The sequence below is a fragment of the Lagenorhynchus albirostris genome, chromosome 2 (genome assembly GCF_949774975.1).
Source record: "Lagenorhynchus albirostris chromosome 2, mLagAlb1.1, whole genome shotgun sequence".
In the NCBI taxonomy this organism is placed as follows: Eukaryota; Metazoa; Chordata; class Mammalia; order Artiodactyla; family Delphinidae; genus Lagenorhynchus; species Lagenorhynchus albirostris.
Window position 1 is genome coordinate 22462759 of NC_083096.1, and position 17216 is coordinate 22479974.

The 17216-nt window shown below is 40.5% G+C and overlaps 1 protein-coding gene across 16 annotated transcripts in view; it reads right to left on the minus strand.

The window, feature by feature from the left end:
* ENAH (ENAH actin regulator) overlaps positions 1–15977 on the minus strand; it is a 156845-nt gene extending 140868 nt beyond the window's left edge. For 3 of the 16 annotated variants that reach the window (XM_060127820.1, XM_060127806.1, XM_060127783.1), the window contains exon 1: positions 15513–15959. In XM_060127820.1, coding sequence (XP_059983803.1) covers positions 15513–15517 — 5 coding nt within the window. In that variant the 5' untranslated portion in view covers positions 15518–15959. Of the gene's footprint in view, positions 1–15512 lie in introns of all 16 variants that reach the window. The other 13 variants (XM_060127775.1, XM_060127742.1, XM_060127759.1 and 10 more) reach the window with 13 other exon arrangements.
* Between the last annotated feature and the right edge of the window lie 1239 nt (positions 15978–17216).

Genomic DNA, 17216 nt, shown 5'->3' on the forward strand with positions numbered 1-17216 from the left:
GTGTAAGATTTCCAGGTAGGAAAATATATATATATATACACATATATATACATACACACACATATTTGATGTGTTGGTCCTTATGCTTTCAAGTAAATATTAAATTTTTTAATCCAAATATCATTACCACCACTTATCCATACCTTTACATAGCTTTATTAAAGGAGTATAAAAACATACTGTTTAATATTAAGTTGTGCGAACTACTACCTAATACCTTTGAAAATCAGATGATTTATCTAGAAAATTAAAATAAGAAGGCCTAAAATACTCAATAATCATGAGTTTAGTTTTTATATTTCTTTTTTAGAAGTTACTGGAAGTCCCTGATTGTACCCAGCATGCTACAAAGTGCTTGGGGAAATGTGCCATGAGTAAAGAGAGCTCACGCTTGATTTTTTGAGGGAAAATTTTAGGTCTGAAGTACCAAATGAGCTGAACAGTCAACAGATGATCTGAGTTCAATAAGAGAGACTTAGCCTGGAGTAATCACTAAAGACATAAACTAGCAGAGGAAACTGAAGCAAGAGTGAGTCTGAGTGAGCACAGAGAAGGCAGCTTTCCAGAAGACAGAACAGAAGTAATGAGACCAAAATTCCACCAGAACCTTTGGGGAACAAGCAGCAGACCACTGTGAAATGAATTCATGTGGGGTATATGGACAGGCATTCCTGGAATGTTTTGCAGAGGACCCTGAATGCCAGGTTGAGACATCTGTATGCTACAGAGTGCAGGTGAAGGTTTTTTAGGAGGAAGTCTGGGAAGGATAGCTGACAAAGTAGGAACCAAGCATATGAAAGGAAGGTAGTGAGAGACTTGAGGTGGCCACTGCAGGAGAAAGGGGGCTGGTTCCTAGTGATACAAATAATGGTTCCACAGTTCAGGGGGTCTGCTTTTTTTTTTTTTTTTTTTTTTTTTTTTTGCTGTATGCGGGCCTCTCGCTGTTGTGGCCTCTCCCGTTGCGGAGCACAGGCTCTGGACGCGCAGGCTCAGCGGCCATGGCTTACAGGCTTAGCCGCTCCGGGGCATGTGGGATCTTCCCGGACCGGGGCACGAACCCGTGTCCCCTGCATCAGCAGGCGGACTCTCAACCACTGCACCACCAGGGAAGCCCGGGGGTCTGCTTTTTAAAGATTCATTTTAACAAAGTTTAAAACATTTTAAAATATAGGTTCTTTAAGAATTTAACTAGCTCCTTGCTTTTAGAGTGCCTAAAATAAGAAGTCTTTCATATTAAAAGTTAAAGAAAAAGGCAAAAGAACATTCAGGAGCTTGAACTTCATTTTTTTAAAAAAGTTATGGTGCAACACAAAGAAAACAATAGCTAGAATACACTAAATCCTCTAAATACATTATGGCAAACCACAAAACAAGGCAATGGATTATTAATTCCGTTTGGCAGAAACAGAAATTGAGATTGGGCACAGCCAAGGTCTCACAGTCAGTAAAGACCAGAAAAGCTTTGAAGCCAATGACGATTCTATTAGACCTATCTCCTCCCAAAATGAAACCACCTTGAAAAACTTCCATATCCAGAGGAATATAAAAAGATGATGGAGGAATTTCCCTTAAAGTAGATGCTTTGAAAAAAAGAATAAATGGGTATAACAAAATACTAAAGCAATATAAAATAACACTGGCAACCTGCTGTAATTAAAAGGCATACATACTAGACAAAATTTTAAACTATTATTTGCACATGACACTATTTAAAAAGGAGTCAAACAAAAATATATGAAAGTCTCTACCCTCACAATACCATGTACCAAACTGATTAAGGCCTCCTCCCTCACTAAACTGTAAGCATAAGGGAATGGGTATGTCCATGCACATCTTGACTTTTTTATAACTGGGTTTTTTAACTCTTTTCCTTTTTTTTTTTTGGCCGCGCTGCGCTGCCTGCTGGATCCTAGTTTCCCGACCAGGGATCAAACCCAGGCCCACAGCAGTGAAAGTGCAGAGTCCCAACCACTGGACTGCCAGGGAATTCCCTGTAACTGGTTTTTGAGGATTCATCTTACTGGGCCATTTTACTAACTTTGGAATCACAGAGCAAGAGGAACCATGTGGGACGTAGGCCATGATAATGAAGAGTTTGGTATTAATTCTAAGAGCAATGGGAAGCCACTGAAGTGTTTGAGAGATAAGACTGAGCTGATAAAATCTGAATTTCAGAAAGACCTGACTGCTGCATAGATCACAGACTGGATGGGGTAATACACCAATGCAACAAATTAGAAAATCCAGCAACACATATGTAAAAATGTAACACAGGCCAGAACAGGTTCAGGGATCTTAATATGATTCATTGCCAGACTCCCACAACTTGCCAGGTCGCCCAGGGAAGCAAAGTCATCCTAACACACACACACCAGAAAAACTAATGAACTAACAACTTATAAAATTCATCCCTGTCAAACATCCCTCCTATGGTAACAGGAGCCTCTGTCAGTCCACCTCACCTTTGCCCTGTCAGTCTCTCAAAGATGGCAGGTATTTCAATGACAAAGCAACACAATGAGTATCATGTACAAAGCAGAAGTGCAAGCCTTCCAAAAGATGCAGGGCTTTACAAAGTCACTAAAAATGATGAGAACTGTTTCCAACTACTGGCAAAGCCACTGGCAGAAATGAAAATTGGAGAGGGACACTGACTGGGAAGGAACGTAAGGGCACTTAATGGGATGAAAAGTACTCGATATGTTCTGTATCCTGACCTGGTTGGTAGCTACACAGATGTGTGTATGTAGTAAATATCCATCCACCTATAGATATACTTATGATTAATACATTTAGGTGTATGTAAATTATACCTTAAGAGGGGAAAAAAGCAACAAAAGAAGAGATGGTCCTCCTTCCTGTAAGAATTGCTAGTTCTGAATGTGAAGCCTAGAAATCCCATGGCCTGCTTGCTACCTGTGTGAAGATGAAATGGATACCCAAGATGGCAAAATGTACCTGGATTCTCAGAGACATCCATGAGCCACTGAGTGTAGTGGGCCTGGAGCCCACTCTTTCTCGGGACTTCCAATTATACGAGACAGTAAATGTTCTTAACGTTTAAGTACTTTAAGTCTGCTACTTGCCCCTGAAAGCATTTGAACAGATACCATGAGCAGATAATGGGAGAAAGCTAATGAAGATGAGATCATAGGAGGGCAAAAGAAAATAATATGAAAATATAAGTGGGCTTTGATAATGAAGGCTTTGAATATTTTGGCAAAAATGGATTTCTTTAGGATCATACTAGAAAAGTCCATCATTACACGAAGTATATAGTTTCATGCGATCTCGCAATTTTTAAAGAAAAATTATGCGAAACAAGCAACCAACACTTGATTCATTCTTCTTCCATTTTAAGAATTTAACACATCGTAGCAACTATAACATGAATGTTTCCATAATTTTGTTTCATTTTTCAAGATTAAGCCCAAGTAAAGTCTTTTCTCCCCACCCCTGCTATCTCTGAAATGTTACTCCTATTCTAGGTCAATTCATTCTACATGGCCTTGTTCTTGTACCAATTATTTTCAGAAAATAAAGAACCCTTATATGACGAAATCACAAAGAAAAAGTAAATTATTCACTCACACATTAACACTTAGAAAATTCAAACACAGACCTCAGTTCATGTTTGAATGAGAGACCCGAGCATACTGGTTAAAAGCATGGGCTCTGGAATCAGACTGCCTGGGATGGAATCCCAGTTTGCTGTTTACCAGCGAGTGACCCTGGGCAAGTTACTTAACCCTCTGCGACTCAGTTTTCTCATCTATAAAAGGGGAATAACAACTGTTCCTACCTTATAAGTTATAAGAGGAATATTAAATGGTTAATATGGGAAGTATTGATATTTCAGGCAGTAAGTACTCAGTAACCATTAGCTATTACATTTCAAAATCTAAGAAAACTGAGGAATATAAATGCCAACATTGGAATTGAGTTACTGGAGAACGAAAAACTTTTTTTAAATCACAGGCTTTATGTTTAAATACAAGTATACATTTTAAATAAAATTAAGACAAAAATGAGAACAGATATACTTAGAGTAAAAATAAGCTGTAAGTTTAATTTCTAAATATGTAAGAACTTTTTAAAGGTACCATATCAAACCTACTAAACTAGAAACTAAAGTGTTGATGCACTTTACTAAAGATGAAATAAAAAATCTGAATATATGGAGGAGAAAAAAGAATGAAAAACTCAGTATTATAAAGGGGTCAATTCTCTCCCCTACCCCTATTAATCCATTAATTTTACACAATTCTAATCAAAACTCCCAACAGGTTTCGGGGTACAATTTTTCTTTTTTATTTCATTTTCGTTGTAATTGATGAAATGATTCCAAAACTAACCTAAAAGAATGTATTAAGTAGAATAGCAAATAAAGTTTTGAAAAACAAGAAAATGAACAGTAACTTTCCTTCCTAGAAATTAAAATATACTACAGACTCAAAGTAATTAAGACAGTGAGGTAGTAACACAGAATTATACAAATAACTAATGAGTCCAAAAACAGAACCAAGTATTTACGGGAATTCAGTATACAATGAGTGTGGCATTTCAAATCAATGGGAAAAGACAGATTATTCAACAAATCATGCTGACAAAGGACTAAATATTTGATATTTTGTCAAATACTAACCTCCCATCTTACACCAAAACAAATTTCAGATGGCTTAAATTTAAACATAAATGAAACCATAAACCAAAAAGTAATAGAAAAAAATGTAGGTAAATACTAATATAATTTTAAGTCGGGAAAGGCATGACACCAAAGGCAGAAACTATAAAGGTAAAACTAACAGATCTGACATGAAATTTTAATGCTTCTTTACCAAAACAAAATTAAAAGACAAGTGATAAATTTCTTTATAAGATACATCTGGTTGATTTTACATCACAGCATCCAAAAGTCACACCTCTTGATTCACCCTTGTGTCGTCTCCTCCCACCCTGACTCTGAGCTTGTCCATGTAACTGGCTTTGGCCAAGAAGACTAAGGGAACAGGATGCAGGCAGAAGTTTGATAAAAGCTTGCACACTGGGGCATGATCTAATGGAAGGCTGCTATTACTAAGTGAGAGACAAACAGACACACCACATGAACCCAGTCAGGGAATGAAAAGATGAGTGAATCCAGGTGAGACCAGCAGAACTGCCCAGCCAACTCACACACGTTTTACTAGGTTTTGAGGCGATTTGTAATACCACATTAGATAACTGGTATAATATCAATATATCTACACCATAAAGGGTTACTTATTTTTTTTTAAGGGTTACTTATTAAAGATGGAATAAATCATTACAGAAACAACTAAACATCCCATTGGGAAAATAGGCAAAGGATAGAGACAATTCACACAAAAACAGAGATGTCCAGTAAACACATGAAGAAATGTCCAACTCTAGTATCAAAGAAACACAAATTAAAACAATGAGATAACACCTTTTGCCTATCAGATTGGCAAAGATTAAAAAGGCTGATAATGGCTTGAGTTGGTCACAATGTGGTGACACTGGCACTCTCATCCATGTTGTTAATTTGGTAATGTGTGTCAAAAACTGATAAAATTCCCTCTGGTCTGGTAATTTCATTTATTATTCACTCAAATACTTATTGCATACTCAGAGGCCTATGCTGGGAACTAGAATATAGTCAGATCAGACAGGACCTACTAATAATTTTGCTTTTATTATTAATTTGGGTTTTATCCTAAGAGCACTAAGATGGCATTGAAGGCTTTAGCAAGCGAAGAACAATATCACATTTCCACTTTAAGATCATTTTAACTGATGTATAGAGAATGGGGGACAAGAACGCAAGTGAGGAGATACTAATTGTTCCAGTGAGCGTTAACAGTGGCCTGGACTTGAGCAGTGTCAGTGAGACGGAGAGAAGCAAAGGGAGGGCGACGTGATGGGACCTGCTGACAGAAAAAAGTAAAAGAAAGGGGAAAAATAAATACTACTCCTCAATTTTAATTCCAGGAATGTATGCTAAAATATAAGTATCTGTGCAGATATAAAATATGATACACAGTGTACAAAGATATATACCCAAAGATGTTCATGGCAGTGTTTTTTACAATAACAAAAATAACGAAAAAAAATCTAAGTCTATCCTTAAGAGATTAAGGTCACTCCAAGCATAGTGAGAACACCGTGCAGTCACTTAAAATTATTTAGATTTCTATTCAGTGACAAGATGTGGAAAGGGGCCAGTTACAAAATACATAATTTCACTTCTAAATAGTATGATCTCACTTTTATTTAAAACATACTCATACACACAAGCACATTTATGGCTGCCTATGTGCATTACAGAAAGTCTAGGAAGCTATACATCAAAATATCAAAATTCTAGATGCTTTGGACTTAAGTTATTAAAATCTTTATACTTTCCATACCTTCTAAAATCTATGCAAAACCTGTACTGCTTTATAGTGAAAGAAAAAAAGTAATTTTATAAAAAAAAAAACAACACTGACCAGACATTTATTTGGATAATAGTAAATTGGTTCATTTTCTTAAAATACTGCAAATAAAAGATTAAAGAGACTAAAAAGAGATCAAAATAACTGAAATGAAAACTTAGTGATTCGTAAATCTTAAATTGTTAAAAAATGAACAATTTGCTTGTGATACTAGTCGAATGTGAGATGAGAATTTGGGAGAAGAGAGGAAGGGACATCTCAGAGCAAAGCAGACACTCAAATATAACCAATTTTATCATTACAAAACCTGCACGGAAAGATCCCTTCACTGTACTGTTAGACAAGCAATTTGGACTCCCTTGAGATCTGACCTAAAGAGCTATTCATTTTATTGCACTTTATGTTCTGAGGTTCTTTATGAATCTTCTTCCCTACCAAGTTGACACATACAATAACAGATACCGAAAAGGATAGGAGATTGAGGACCTCTGAAGCACAGTTAGTCATTTTGACTTCATTATCATCAGATGTACTGGTTGCCAAAACCAGATGTTCTAGAAGGGCAAAAAAATGTCATCAAGGTTGCTTCATTTCCCAAAGACAAAAACTTTCTTTGGTATTTGAGATTATTGTAAACAGACCCCCCCACCGCAAAAAAAAAAAAACAAAACACTAACTGGTTTGAACAGTTTTCTGAAGATTCTGATGGATTTGCTTCACTGATATAATCAGTGACCTTAGTCATCCTTGCTTATTACAGGGCTACCAGAGAATGGCTGCTACCTGAGCACAAAGATATGACTCCAAAATTTGTTCAGGCCTCTCAAAGCCACCACTAATTAATGTTTCCACTTCAGCACTCCTACCTGCCCGGTTCCCTAAAGAGAAAAGCCCAATGGTTCTATCTTCAATATCTCTTCTTTAGAAAACATGAAGATGTCAATTTAAAATATTAGTCCAAAGTAACAAAAATGTCAGAAACAATGTAAAGCAAACAAGACCATCTTCCAGTATTATTTACTCTAGTGCATAAGTGAAAATAATAATCCAAGGATGGGGAGTGGAGGTTGAGACATAATTCACATACCATAAAATTCACCATTTTAAAGTATAAAATTCAGTGATTTTTAATATATTTACAAGGTTGTGCAACTATCATCATTGTTTAATTCTAGAACATTTCCCAACACCCCAGAAAGAAACCCCATACACACTGTGATTTGTAAGATATATGTTTGGTTATTCATATATATATATATTTGGTCTTCCTCCACAGTTCCAGGTTCACAGCTCCCAAAACCCTTGGAATTTCCTACATGTAGAGAATGATAAAGGTGTCTTTTGGTTATGTGAATGAGGTAACTTTCAGAAGCACCTAAGGATGGGAGCTAGTGCCAGGAGAACCAACCCAGTGATTAGAGAGTTGGAACTTTCAGTCCCAGCCCCTACCCCACCCCGTCCCCAGGAATGAGGAGAGGGGCTGGAAGTTGAATCAATCACCACTGGCCAATGATTCAGTCAATCACGACCATGTAAAGAAGCCTCCACAAAAAACAAAAGAACAGCCTTTTAGGCTCTCTTTTTTGAAAACTTCCACACTGGGGAACCAGAACATTTCCACGTGCCACTGTGCCGGCCCCAAGCTCCACGAGGACAGAAGCTCCCTGTTCAGGAACTCACCCTGTGTAGCAGCTCTTCATCTGGCTCCTACTCTTTAATATAATCTTTTCAGAATAAATCAGTAATCTAGTGAGTAAACAAGTTTTCCTGAGTTCTGTGAGCCGTTCTAGCCAATTAACCACACCTGAGGAGGGAGCTGTGGGGACCCTCTGATTCACAGCCAGTCCGTCAGAAGTACAGGTGACAACCTGTACTTGCAACTCACCTCTGAAGTGGAGGGTGGGTCTTGTGGGACTGAGCCCTTTACCCCTGGAATCTCACTCTATCTCCAGGCAGACAGTGTCAGAGCTGAGATGAATTCTCAGACACCCTGATGGCATCTGGGAATTGCCTGTTGGTTTCGGGAAGCCCCCAACCTCCCCCCGCCCCTGACACTCACACACACAGAGTAGAATGGGGTCAGGGAACCCTTTTGCACACACTCACTTCCCACTCCTCCTTCACTATCCCAAGACCGTAGCAACTACTAATCTACTTCCTGTCTCTATAGATATGCCCATTATGGACATATCGTATCAATGGAATCATAAACTAAGTGGCTTTTTATGTCTGACTTCGTTTACTTATCACGTTTCCATCCATGTTCCTTTTGACTTAATTATGAGTAATGCTGCCATGAACATTTGTGTACAGTTTGCACGAATATATGTTTTTATTTCTCTTGGATGTATACCAACGAGTGGAATTGCTGGGTCATCTAGTAACTCTGTTTAGCATTTTGAGGAACTACCACACTGATTCTAAAGCAGCTGCACCGTTTAACATCGTTTTTCACATTCTTAACATAAACTTAAGAGATGTCAGACTTTCATAGAAGTAGGGGATTTACTCTTCTCAAGCCCATTTTACATGCCAAATGCTATGCCAGGGTTTTATATAATTTCTGACTTAATTTTCCTAACAACTCTGTAATGCAAAAAGCATCTCCATTTTACAGAAGGAATTCATATCTCAAAAACTGTTTGTAACCTACTCAAAAATCACTTAGTTCATAAACGTCAAAATAGAATTTGAACTCAGGTTGACTTCAAAGCCTGTCCTCTTTACCCTCTTCCATGCAACCTCTGCACTGAAATATATGCACACTGACTGCTTTACACCAAAAGGATTCTTTGTAAAAGTACATGTTAACTAAGTTTATTAGAATCATTATAAAACAGAAGCTTCCAGCGTACAGAAGTTTCTAGAAAATATAAGAGGTCTCTTGTGTGAATCATTCCCTGTTAGTAAATGATTTCTTCATGTAGAGTTACTTAATAAAATCAATCTATAAATCATCTAAGCATTATACAGATTAGTTTCTTCCATCAAAGTTATATCCACTGACAAAAAAAATCTGGGTATCTGTTACTGTGGGCTGAATTATTTCCCCCCCAAAAAATCCATATTTTGAAGCCCTAATCCCCAGTGTGACAATATTCGGAGACAGGGCTTTTAGAAGGTAATTAAGGTTAAATGAGTTCGTCAGGGTGGGGCCCAAATCCAATAGGATCATCTCTCTCTCTCTGTCTCTCTCTCTCTCTCTGACTCTCTCTCTCTCTCTCTCTCTCTCTCTCTCTCTCTCTCTCTCTCTCTCTCGAGAGAGAGAGAGAGAGAGAGAGAGAGAGAGAGAGAGAGAGAGAGAGAGAGAGTCAGAGAGAGAGAGAGAGACAGACAGAGAGAGAGAGACAGACAGAGAGAGGGAGAGAGCGCCTTACCAGAACCTGGTCATAATGGCACCCTGATCTCAAGATTTCCAGCCTCCAGAACTTTGAAAAAATACATTTCTGTGGGATTTTGTTACGGCACCCTAAGCTAATACATCTTCCTTCATAAATATCACAAACTATCCAATTATTGGTATTTTAAGCGCTAGGAAGAATCAAAACAAAGCAGTCATTAAGTAGAGTAGAAATAAGCTAAACCAATAGACATGCATAAGCTTGCTGCTCAAACATATCTGCAAGTCCCATGATCAAAGAGACTAAAAAACAGAATGATGGCCATTCTGTTAATGGAGAATTTAATGAGAAAGTCAAGGAAAGCCGGTATCTTCCAAAAGGGCTTTGGAGTTAAGACAAACCTGAATTTGACTCTTTTTGGCTACTTCTGAGCTTTTTGTTCGAGTGAGAAACATACTCTATTTGTTTCTGAACACTATTACTGTGGTCAGGATGCTTGTTTTTGTTTCTTTGTTTCAATTAAATAACTTTATTAACATTTACTATATGCCAAATACTATTTTACATCCTATAATACCCAGTATACCTTCTAGAACACTACAGGTGCTCCAAAAATGGTGGTGGTTATTGTTAGTACATAGATTCTGGAAAAGGACACCCCAAAGTTAAGCATTTACATAAGCACCCACTATTTGCCTAATATTTGGCTGGTACCGTGAATATAAAAACGCTGTCCTACCCTCAAGGAGCTTACAGTGAAGAGGGACAGATAGATCCAGATCATTATAAAACAATGTAATAAATGCAATGGCCAAAAAACATGCAAAGTACATAGTAACACAAAGGGAGAGCTGGGAGGTAAATAAATTAAGGACTACTTCCCAGAAGGTCTGACAAGGAATCCCCTGTCAGAGGAATCCCTTGTCAAGGAATCCCTTCCTGATTTCTATTCCAGAAAACTTCATAAGCCCTTACTAGGGGAATCATTCACTGAGGTACAGCCTCAGCTCAGATTCTCCCTTTTAACTTTTACTTCCACTCAGTTCCATCTGTCAGTTTCAAAGAAGGGGGAGAGGGGCACAGGAAGAGTTTAAGTATCCTTTTCCTCCCCAACAACTGCATAAAAATTGAAATCACATTTTTCCAAATCCTTCTTATGCTTATGATAAAGACTGGGTGTTTTACAAGTTATACAGTCACCCCAGATTTAAGCTGTGTGTAGGATAAGTAACCAAAACTGTCAGTCCAGTATGTAATTTCTTCTATACCAGCCAAATGGGCCTGCCAGTTATTTTGCTTATTCCAACTGGGCTAAAAAGGTATCCAAAACCTTGACTACTGTAAAAACGGGTAAATTTTCTTCATTAATCCACATTCTTATTCAAGATGTGTTCACTTAATACCTACAAGGCAAAACAATGCCTAAATACAATGCACTAACATTCCAAAAAATGCAAATTTGGCTCCTGCCCCTAAAATTAACGTCTGTGAGAAAGTCACACATCCAAAAGCTACAAGCATAAAGGAAGATGTGGGCATAGAGACTACTATTTGTATCCTTTCATGGGTATCTCACTTGACATCTGACACAGCAATCCCTGAAATAATAGAATTATCTCCATTTTTATCTGTTTTCTCCATTAACAAGTCAGCATATAAGCCCTGGATCTTCTGAGCTCTGACTGTGCCACACTCTAAAATGTATATTACATTTAAATGACGGTAACAAAATCACAATAACTACTTCAAAGACTAAATATACACACAGGAAGGAAACTTAAAGATCGGTTTCTTCACCTATAAAATAAGAAGGGTGGATTAGATCACAGATGGTTAACTAATGAGCATTCCAGGAAACACTCTATTGCCACTCTCTGGGACCCTCATCCCAATTAAACATTACTAATCATGGCACTTTCTCACCAAACCCAGAAATGGAGCTATGTCCTTATCAACATGGCAGCCACTACCAACTGGGAGTAGATAAGCAAAACATAACCTGCTTGTGGGACTTCCTTGGTGGCGCAGTGGTTAAGAATCCGCCTGCCAACGCAGGGGACACAGGTTCAAGCCCTGGTCCGTGAAGATCCCACATACCGCGAAGCAACTAAGCCCGCGCACCTCGACTACTGAGTCTGCATTCTAGAGCCGGCGGGCCCCAACTACTGAGCTTGCGCGCCTAGAGCCCATGCTCCACAGCAAGAGAAGCCACTGCAATGAGAAGCACACGCACCGCACCGCAGCTAGAGAAAGCCCGCGTGGTAACAGACCAACGCAGCCAAAAATAAATAAATAAATAAAATTAAAAAAAAAACAAACCCTTCTTGCCACACTTGGACTGGATGAGGTGAAGCTAACTACCCAAAAGATTTATATAACTAGTCTAAAACAGAACTAAGCCCTAAAACAAAAGAAGTAATATAATTGTATAATGCTTACAAGTACACAATACACACTCTTTTCCATTATCATTTGATCCTTAATACCCAGTAAAGAATTATCCCTATTTTTACATATTTTAAAATACAGATCAGTGAAATAATGTGATCAGCTCAAGGTCAGCCAGCTAATAAGTGGCTTGGATGAATCCTCACAACTCCACAACACCTTTTTCCATGAGAAAGTCACAGAACAGTGAGTGGAAGCCTGGACTATTTAATATGGACCTAAGAATGTCAATCCAAAATCTTCTGAGCTCTTCTTAGCCACTAGGCTACATGCAACTATTTTAGATCAGACAAGCTCTTCTTTCTATCAAAATAAGATCTTGAGTAACTAACCAACTAAGTAAAAATGTAATCATTTAAAAGGCATACACTATATTAATATTACATATATACACCTACCTCAATCATAAATCTTATACTTTTGAAACATTACATAAATGAACAATAAGAACAGAACCCAACAGTTGGATGTTACACTAACAAAAGTACCAGTTTTTTGGGTCTCAACCCTTTCACTGTCTTATGTAAGAAATACACTTTCTCATTTCTAAATTCTTATCTGTAAGCAAAACATTAACAAGTAATTCTATATACAGCTTTTTACAAGTACAGAATGCCGTTAAGATTGTTTCACGAATGTAAAGTATTATTCTGTTTCCTTCTGTATAGGAATTATTACATTATACCACAATGAGCGTGCTATTCCTGAAATTACAGTCATTTGAAAGATCTTATCACAAATGCCTAAACCGCCAACATATTTAGCATATCCTCTCTTCAGAATCCTGACCAACTTAAATGGAAATTCCTACTCATGCACTCCTATTTCCGGATGGCCTTTAAAACATCAGAACTACTCCTTAATATAAATAAGAGAGACTCGACTTAATAGCATAACATTTATGTCCTACCATACTTGAAAGCATCATTTGGACTAAGTCAAATATGAATATAACCTGAAGAGCCGTTTCTTAAGCACCAAAATATCCCAGAGCTTTTTGCAGCCAGCACAAGAACCTTTTACTTTCATACCACACCATCCTGCTTTTACAGGTATCTCAGGAAATGTGTATATATGAGTTATACAAACCACCTACCAAATAATCCAATGCCTTCCAAAGTGAAAAGCTGATCCTCTTTTCTGCTCTTAAATTATTCACAATTAGTCTACAAAGAATTACTGTAGACTACCTGAACAAACTTTTCTGACCTGTGTACCATGTTCTATATATATGCTACTGGAAAGAATCAGTGTGATTCATCCCTCTCTACATTTAATAAGGAATAGAGCAGGAAAACAGCTTAAAAATTACAAGTTACTTTTTATAAGAAAAGGAACTTTTAAGTGAAGACAATTTACTGTTGACAGACTCACAACTATACATGATAGTGATCAAACTTCACTGAATACTTTTAACTTTTTTTTTTTGGTTCACAACCTCTGAGTATGACAACTTTATGATCATTTTATTTTAAAATATCCCACTTTCATTGTTTTACGTTTCTCAATGTTGAGAAAATTTTACCCAAAGTTTGGAAAAATTTGATAAATTCTTGTCTGCAAGACTCCTATAAGCATTAAATCTTTAAAGCAGAGATCAACAATATGCTGTATTACAAGATGTTAACATTACAGATGTTTTATTATAGTTCCTGAGTCTTCAAGGACATCAGTAACTTGATAAAAAAAAACACGCTCAAATGCATGACTCGCATTTTTCAAGCCACATTTTATGAAGATTATGTTGTTTGGTTTGTATGCCATAATTACATTTTGAACTGATCCATTATATCTGAAAATAACTTGCATGTGAAATCACTAAGGAAAAGGGTCGCTTAGAAACACAGCATTAAAAACAAATTTTAAAGCCTTCAAATAAAGGTCTCTAAGTTGGAATTCAAGAAAAACATAATTCAAATTCACAGTAAGCTGAAGTGAAAACTCAACACAGCTTATACCACAAAAAATATATACATATAAACAATGTGGTAGTGTTCAACCTTGACAGAAAAAAAAAAGTTTAAAATGAAAATTACTTAAATTGAGAAAGAATTCCAATGACATGACATTTTCTTGCCAAAACGCAGGAATGTGTAGATTATATCATTCAAATCTCATTGTATTACATTATAAAGGTCTTGGCAACGGTTAGCCATTAATCTTTTAACACAAAGGAGATTCAAATCCAAATGAACTGTAAGACTATCTCTTCCAGAAAACAGAAATGGAGTAATTTACTTTATCCACAACTGTTTAACCTAAAAGGAAGGCCGAAAGGATGATAACGCAGAATGGATCAGCCTTCAGTCTACCAAGTCCCATTTCTCACGAAGTCTTGCACCAATCCGAAAAGAGAAGGTTAGGGACACAAAACAAGCTTAGGAAAGACTGAAAAAAATCTCCAATGAATGACACACCACATCACGGTTTATTCTCTTACACAATTGGAGAAACAAAAACGAAAAATATCACACCATATGTTTCATCGTATCAATTAAAAAAATATTTTACGGCCGTACCTTCAATTCTTTGGGGCTGAAAAAATAATTTAGCTTCTGTTTTATTGATTACAGAGGAAAAGGAAAAAGCAGCTGCTGCAATGCAACACAGGCTGCTACAGAGGAAGGACAGAAAACGGTTTTCCAAACAAATCCCTCTCCCGCCCCCGTTTACACACCCCAAACAACTTACTTATCCCAGTCTTTCACTGTGTCCCCCCAAATATAAACCTAATAAATTCTTTCCCTTCCCCCACCATCGTGAAATTTCACCTTTCAGAGCTTTCACCTATCGCTACCAGAGCACTTTATTCCCCACAGAAATTTCACATCTTTCAAACTTTTCTCCCTTTTTTAATTAAACACTAGAGTTTTGTTATAAAAGTGCACGAAATTTTTACATACAGACGGAAAAATACCTGTTTCCCAGCAACATGCACGCTTCGATTCTCGAACCCCTCCCCATCTCCCAGGTTTGGCTTGCAAGGCTGGTGGGGGGAGGGAGCCAGGAGCAAATTAAATTTAGGAAGGGAAATCCTGGGCGAAAGAGGAGCATTTGAGGAAAAACGGGACAACGTCGAAAAGAGGACCCCCCCCCCATAAGAGGGTTGGGGAGGATTACAAGAAAGAAAGAGAAATGAGAAGGGACAAAGGGGGAGGGGGGAGAAAGAGACCAGAGACCAGGGAGACGCGCCGGGCCGGGAGAGGGAAGGCGGGGTCCGGGGAGAGCGGGGTCGCGGCTCCCGTGGCACAATGGCCCGCCGGCCCCCGCCCCGCGCGCCCCTCACCTCATGGTGTCGGCCGCGCTGAGGCTTCCCCAGCAGCCGGGAGACGCGGGAGGCGCCGAGCCGAGGGGGGTCTCTCCTCCAGGGGCGGGAACGCAGCTCGGCGCCGGGAGACAAGTGTCCAGCTTCTCCTACGGGCGGCCGCGGGGCTACACCATCTCCTCGCACAAAGCCGAGGCGCCGGCCCGGAGTGGGAGAGAAGAGGGCGAAAGAAAAGCTGGGGAGGGGGCGGAGAGGCCGAGGCGCCGAGCGGGTCCCGCGGCCGCCACAGCCCCCCACCTCCTCCTCCTCCTCCTCCTCCCCCGGGAGATTCCTCGGCCGCCCTCGGAGGGGTGCCCGCCGGGGCCGCGCGCCCGGCTGCAGCTCCACAGGCCCGCGCTCTCCGCGCCCGCCGCCGAGGCCGTGTGCAACCAGCAGCTGCGGCAGCCGCGGGAGGAGAGTCGGGATCGCCTCGAGAAGCCCGGGAGGAGGCGGGGCGCGCGGCGGAGGAACACGCAGGCGCCGCCCTCCTCCTCCCCTTCCCCCGGGGGCGAGGGGGCGGTGAGGGGGGAGGGGAGGCGGGGGGCCGGGCGTTCCCCTGCCGCCGGCCGGACCCCCCGCGGGACTGCGGAGAGCGGGGAGGGGCGGGAGCGGGCTCGGCGACTACGGGTTAGCAAAGGCTCTTTGTTGCTTTCCCACCCCGCCTCCCCAGCACCCTGGGATCGGGGCTGCTCACCCCCCGTCCGCAGCCGGCTAGGGTTCCTCCCCCGGGGTTGTCCTTGGCCGTCGTCCCCCCCCCCGGTCGCCTACCGCTCCCCTGAGATTGGGGGAGCTCCCGGGCCTCCCCCGCGCCGGAGTGTGGAGACTGGGGCGCCGGGACCTCCCGGCGCGGGACCTGCGGCCACCGGCTTGCGAAGCCAGGGGGCGGCAACCGGGATGCGTGACTGGGCGCCGGGCCGGGGGACTCCGGATCTGCCCGTCCGGGTGCCCTCGTGCGGGGCTTGTCTTCAGCACGTCCTGTTGCTATCTCAGGAACGGGACCTGCCAGTCGATGGGCAACCCGGCCAGCCCCACGGCCCGCCCCAGCCGCGCGCCGCTCCCCGCGATTCCTCTGGGGTGGGGGGAGGGAGTGGTGTATAAATGTAAAATATGGTCATCATTGTTCGCTTCGCTCCTTTTCTTCCCGAGGAATCCCAGTGTGCTGTACCGATTTAACGAGCTGATATGCACACACCAAGTATAGGGATGACTTCATCCCCGAAAGAACGCAGCCAACTCGCGGGGAAACGCAGTCGCCGGGAGACGCGCGCTGCATCGTGTGCAACAGCGGGAATGGAAGAGAAACGAAGCCCGTGAAACCGCTTTCTATCGTCATTAGCAAAAAGGGAATTCCGGCCGCGGGAGGGGAAGAGAGAGGGGCGGGGGGCCGGGGAGTGATGTCAAATAATGATAGTTTAAAATTTTTCGTCATTCGTTTGGTCTTGAAATCACCTTGAAAAGGTAAACGTAAAATGCTGGCGAAGAAAACATTTAAAGTCAATGGCATGGGGGGCGGAGTCCATCCAAGAAGCCAGAATTTATAGTTGTGGGAGTTTTTAGGTATCGAAAAGCAAATCCAAAAATCAAATGAAAACTTAAACTGGACAAATTACAGGCCTCTTGTAGTCCCGACGAAGAGTGTGTATTTTTTAAGATGACTAGGATGGATCTAATCCAAAATGGAAGACC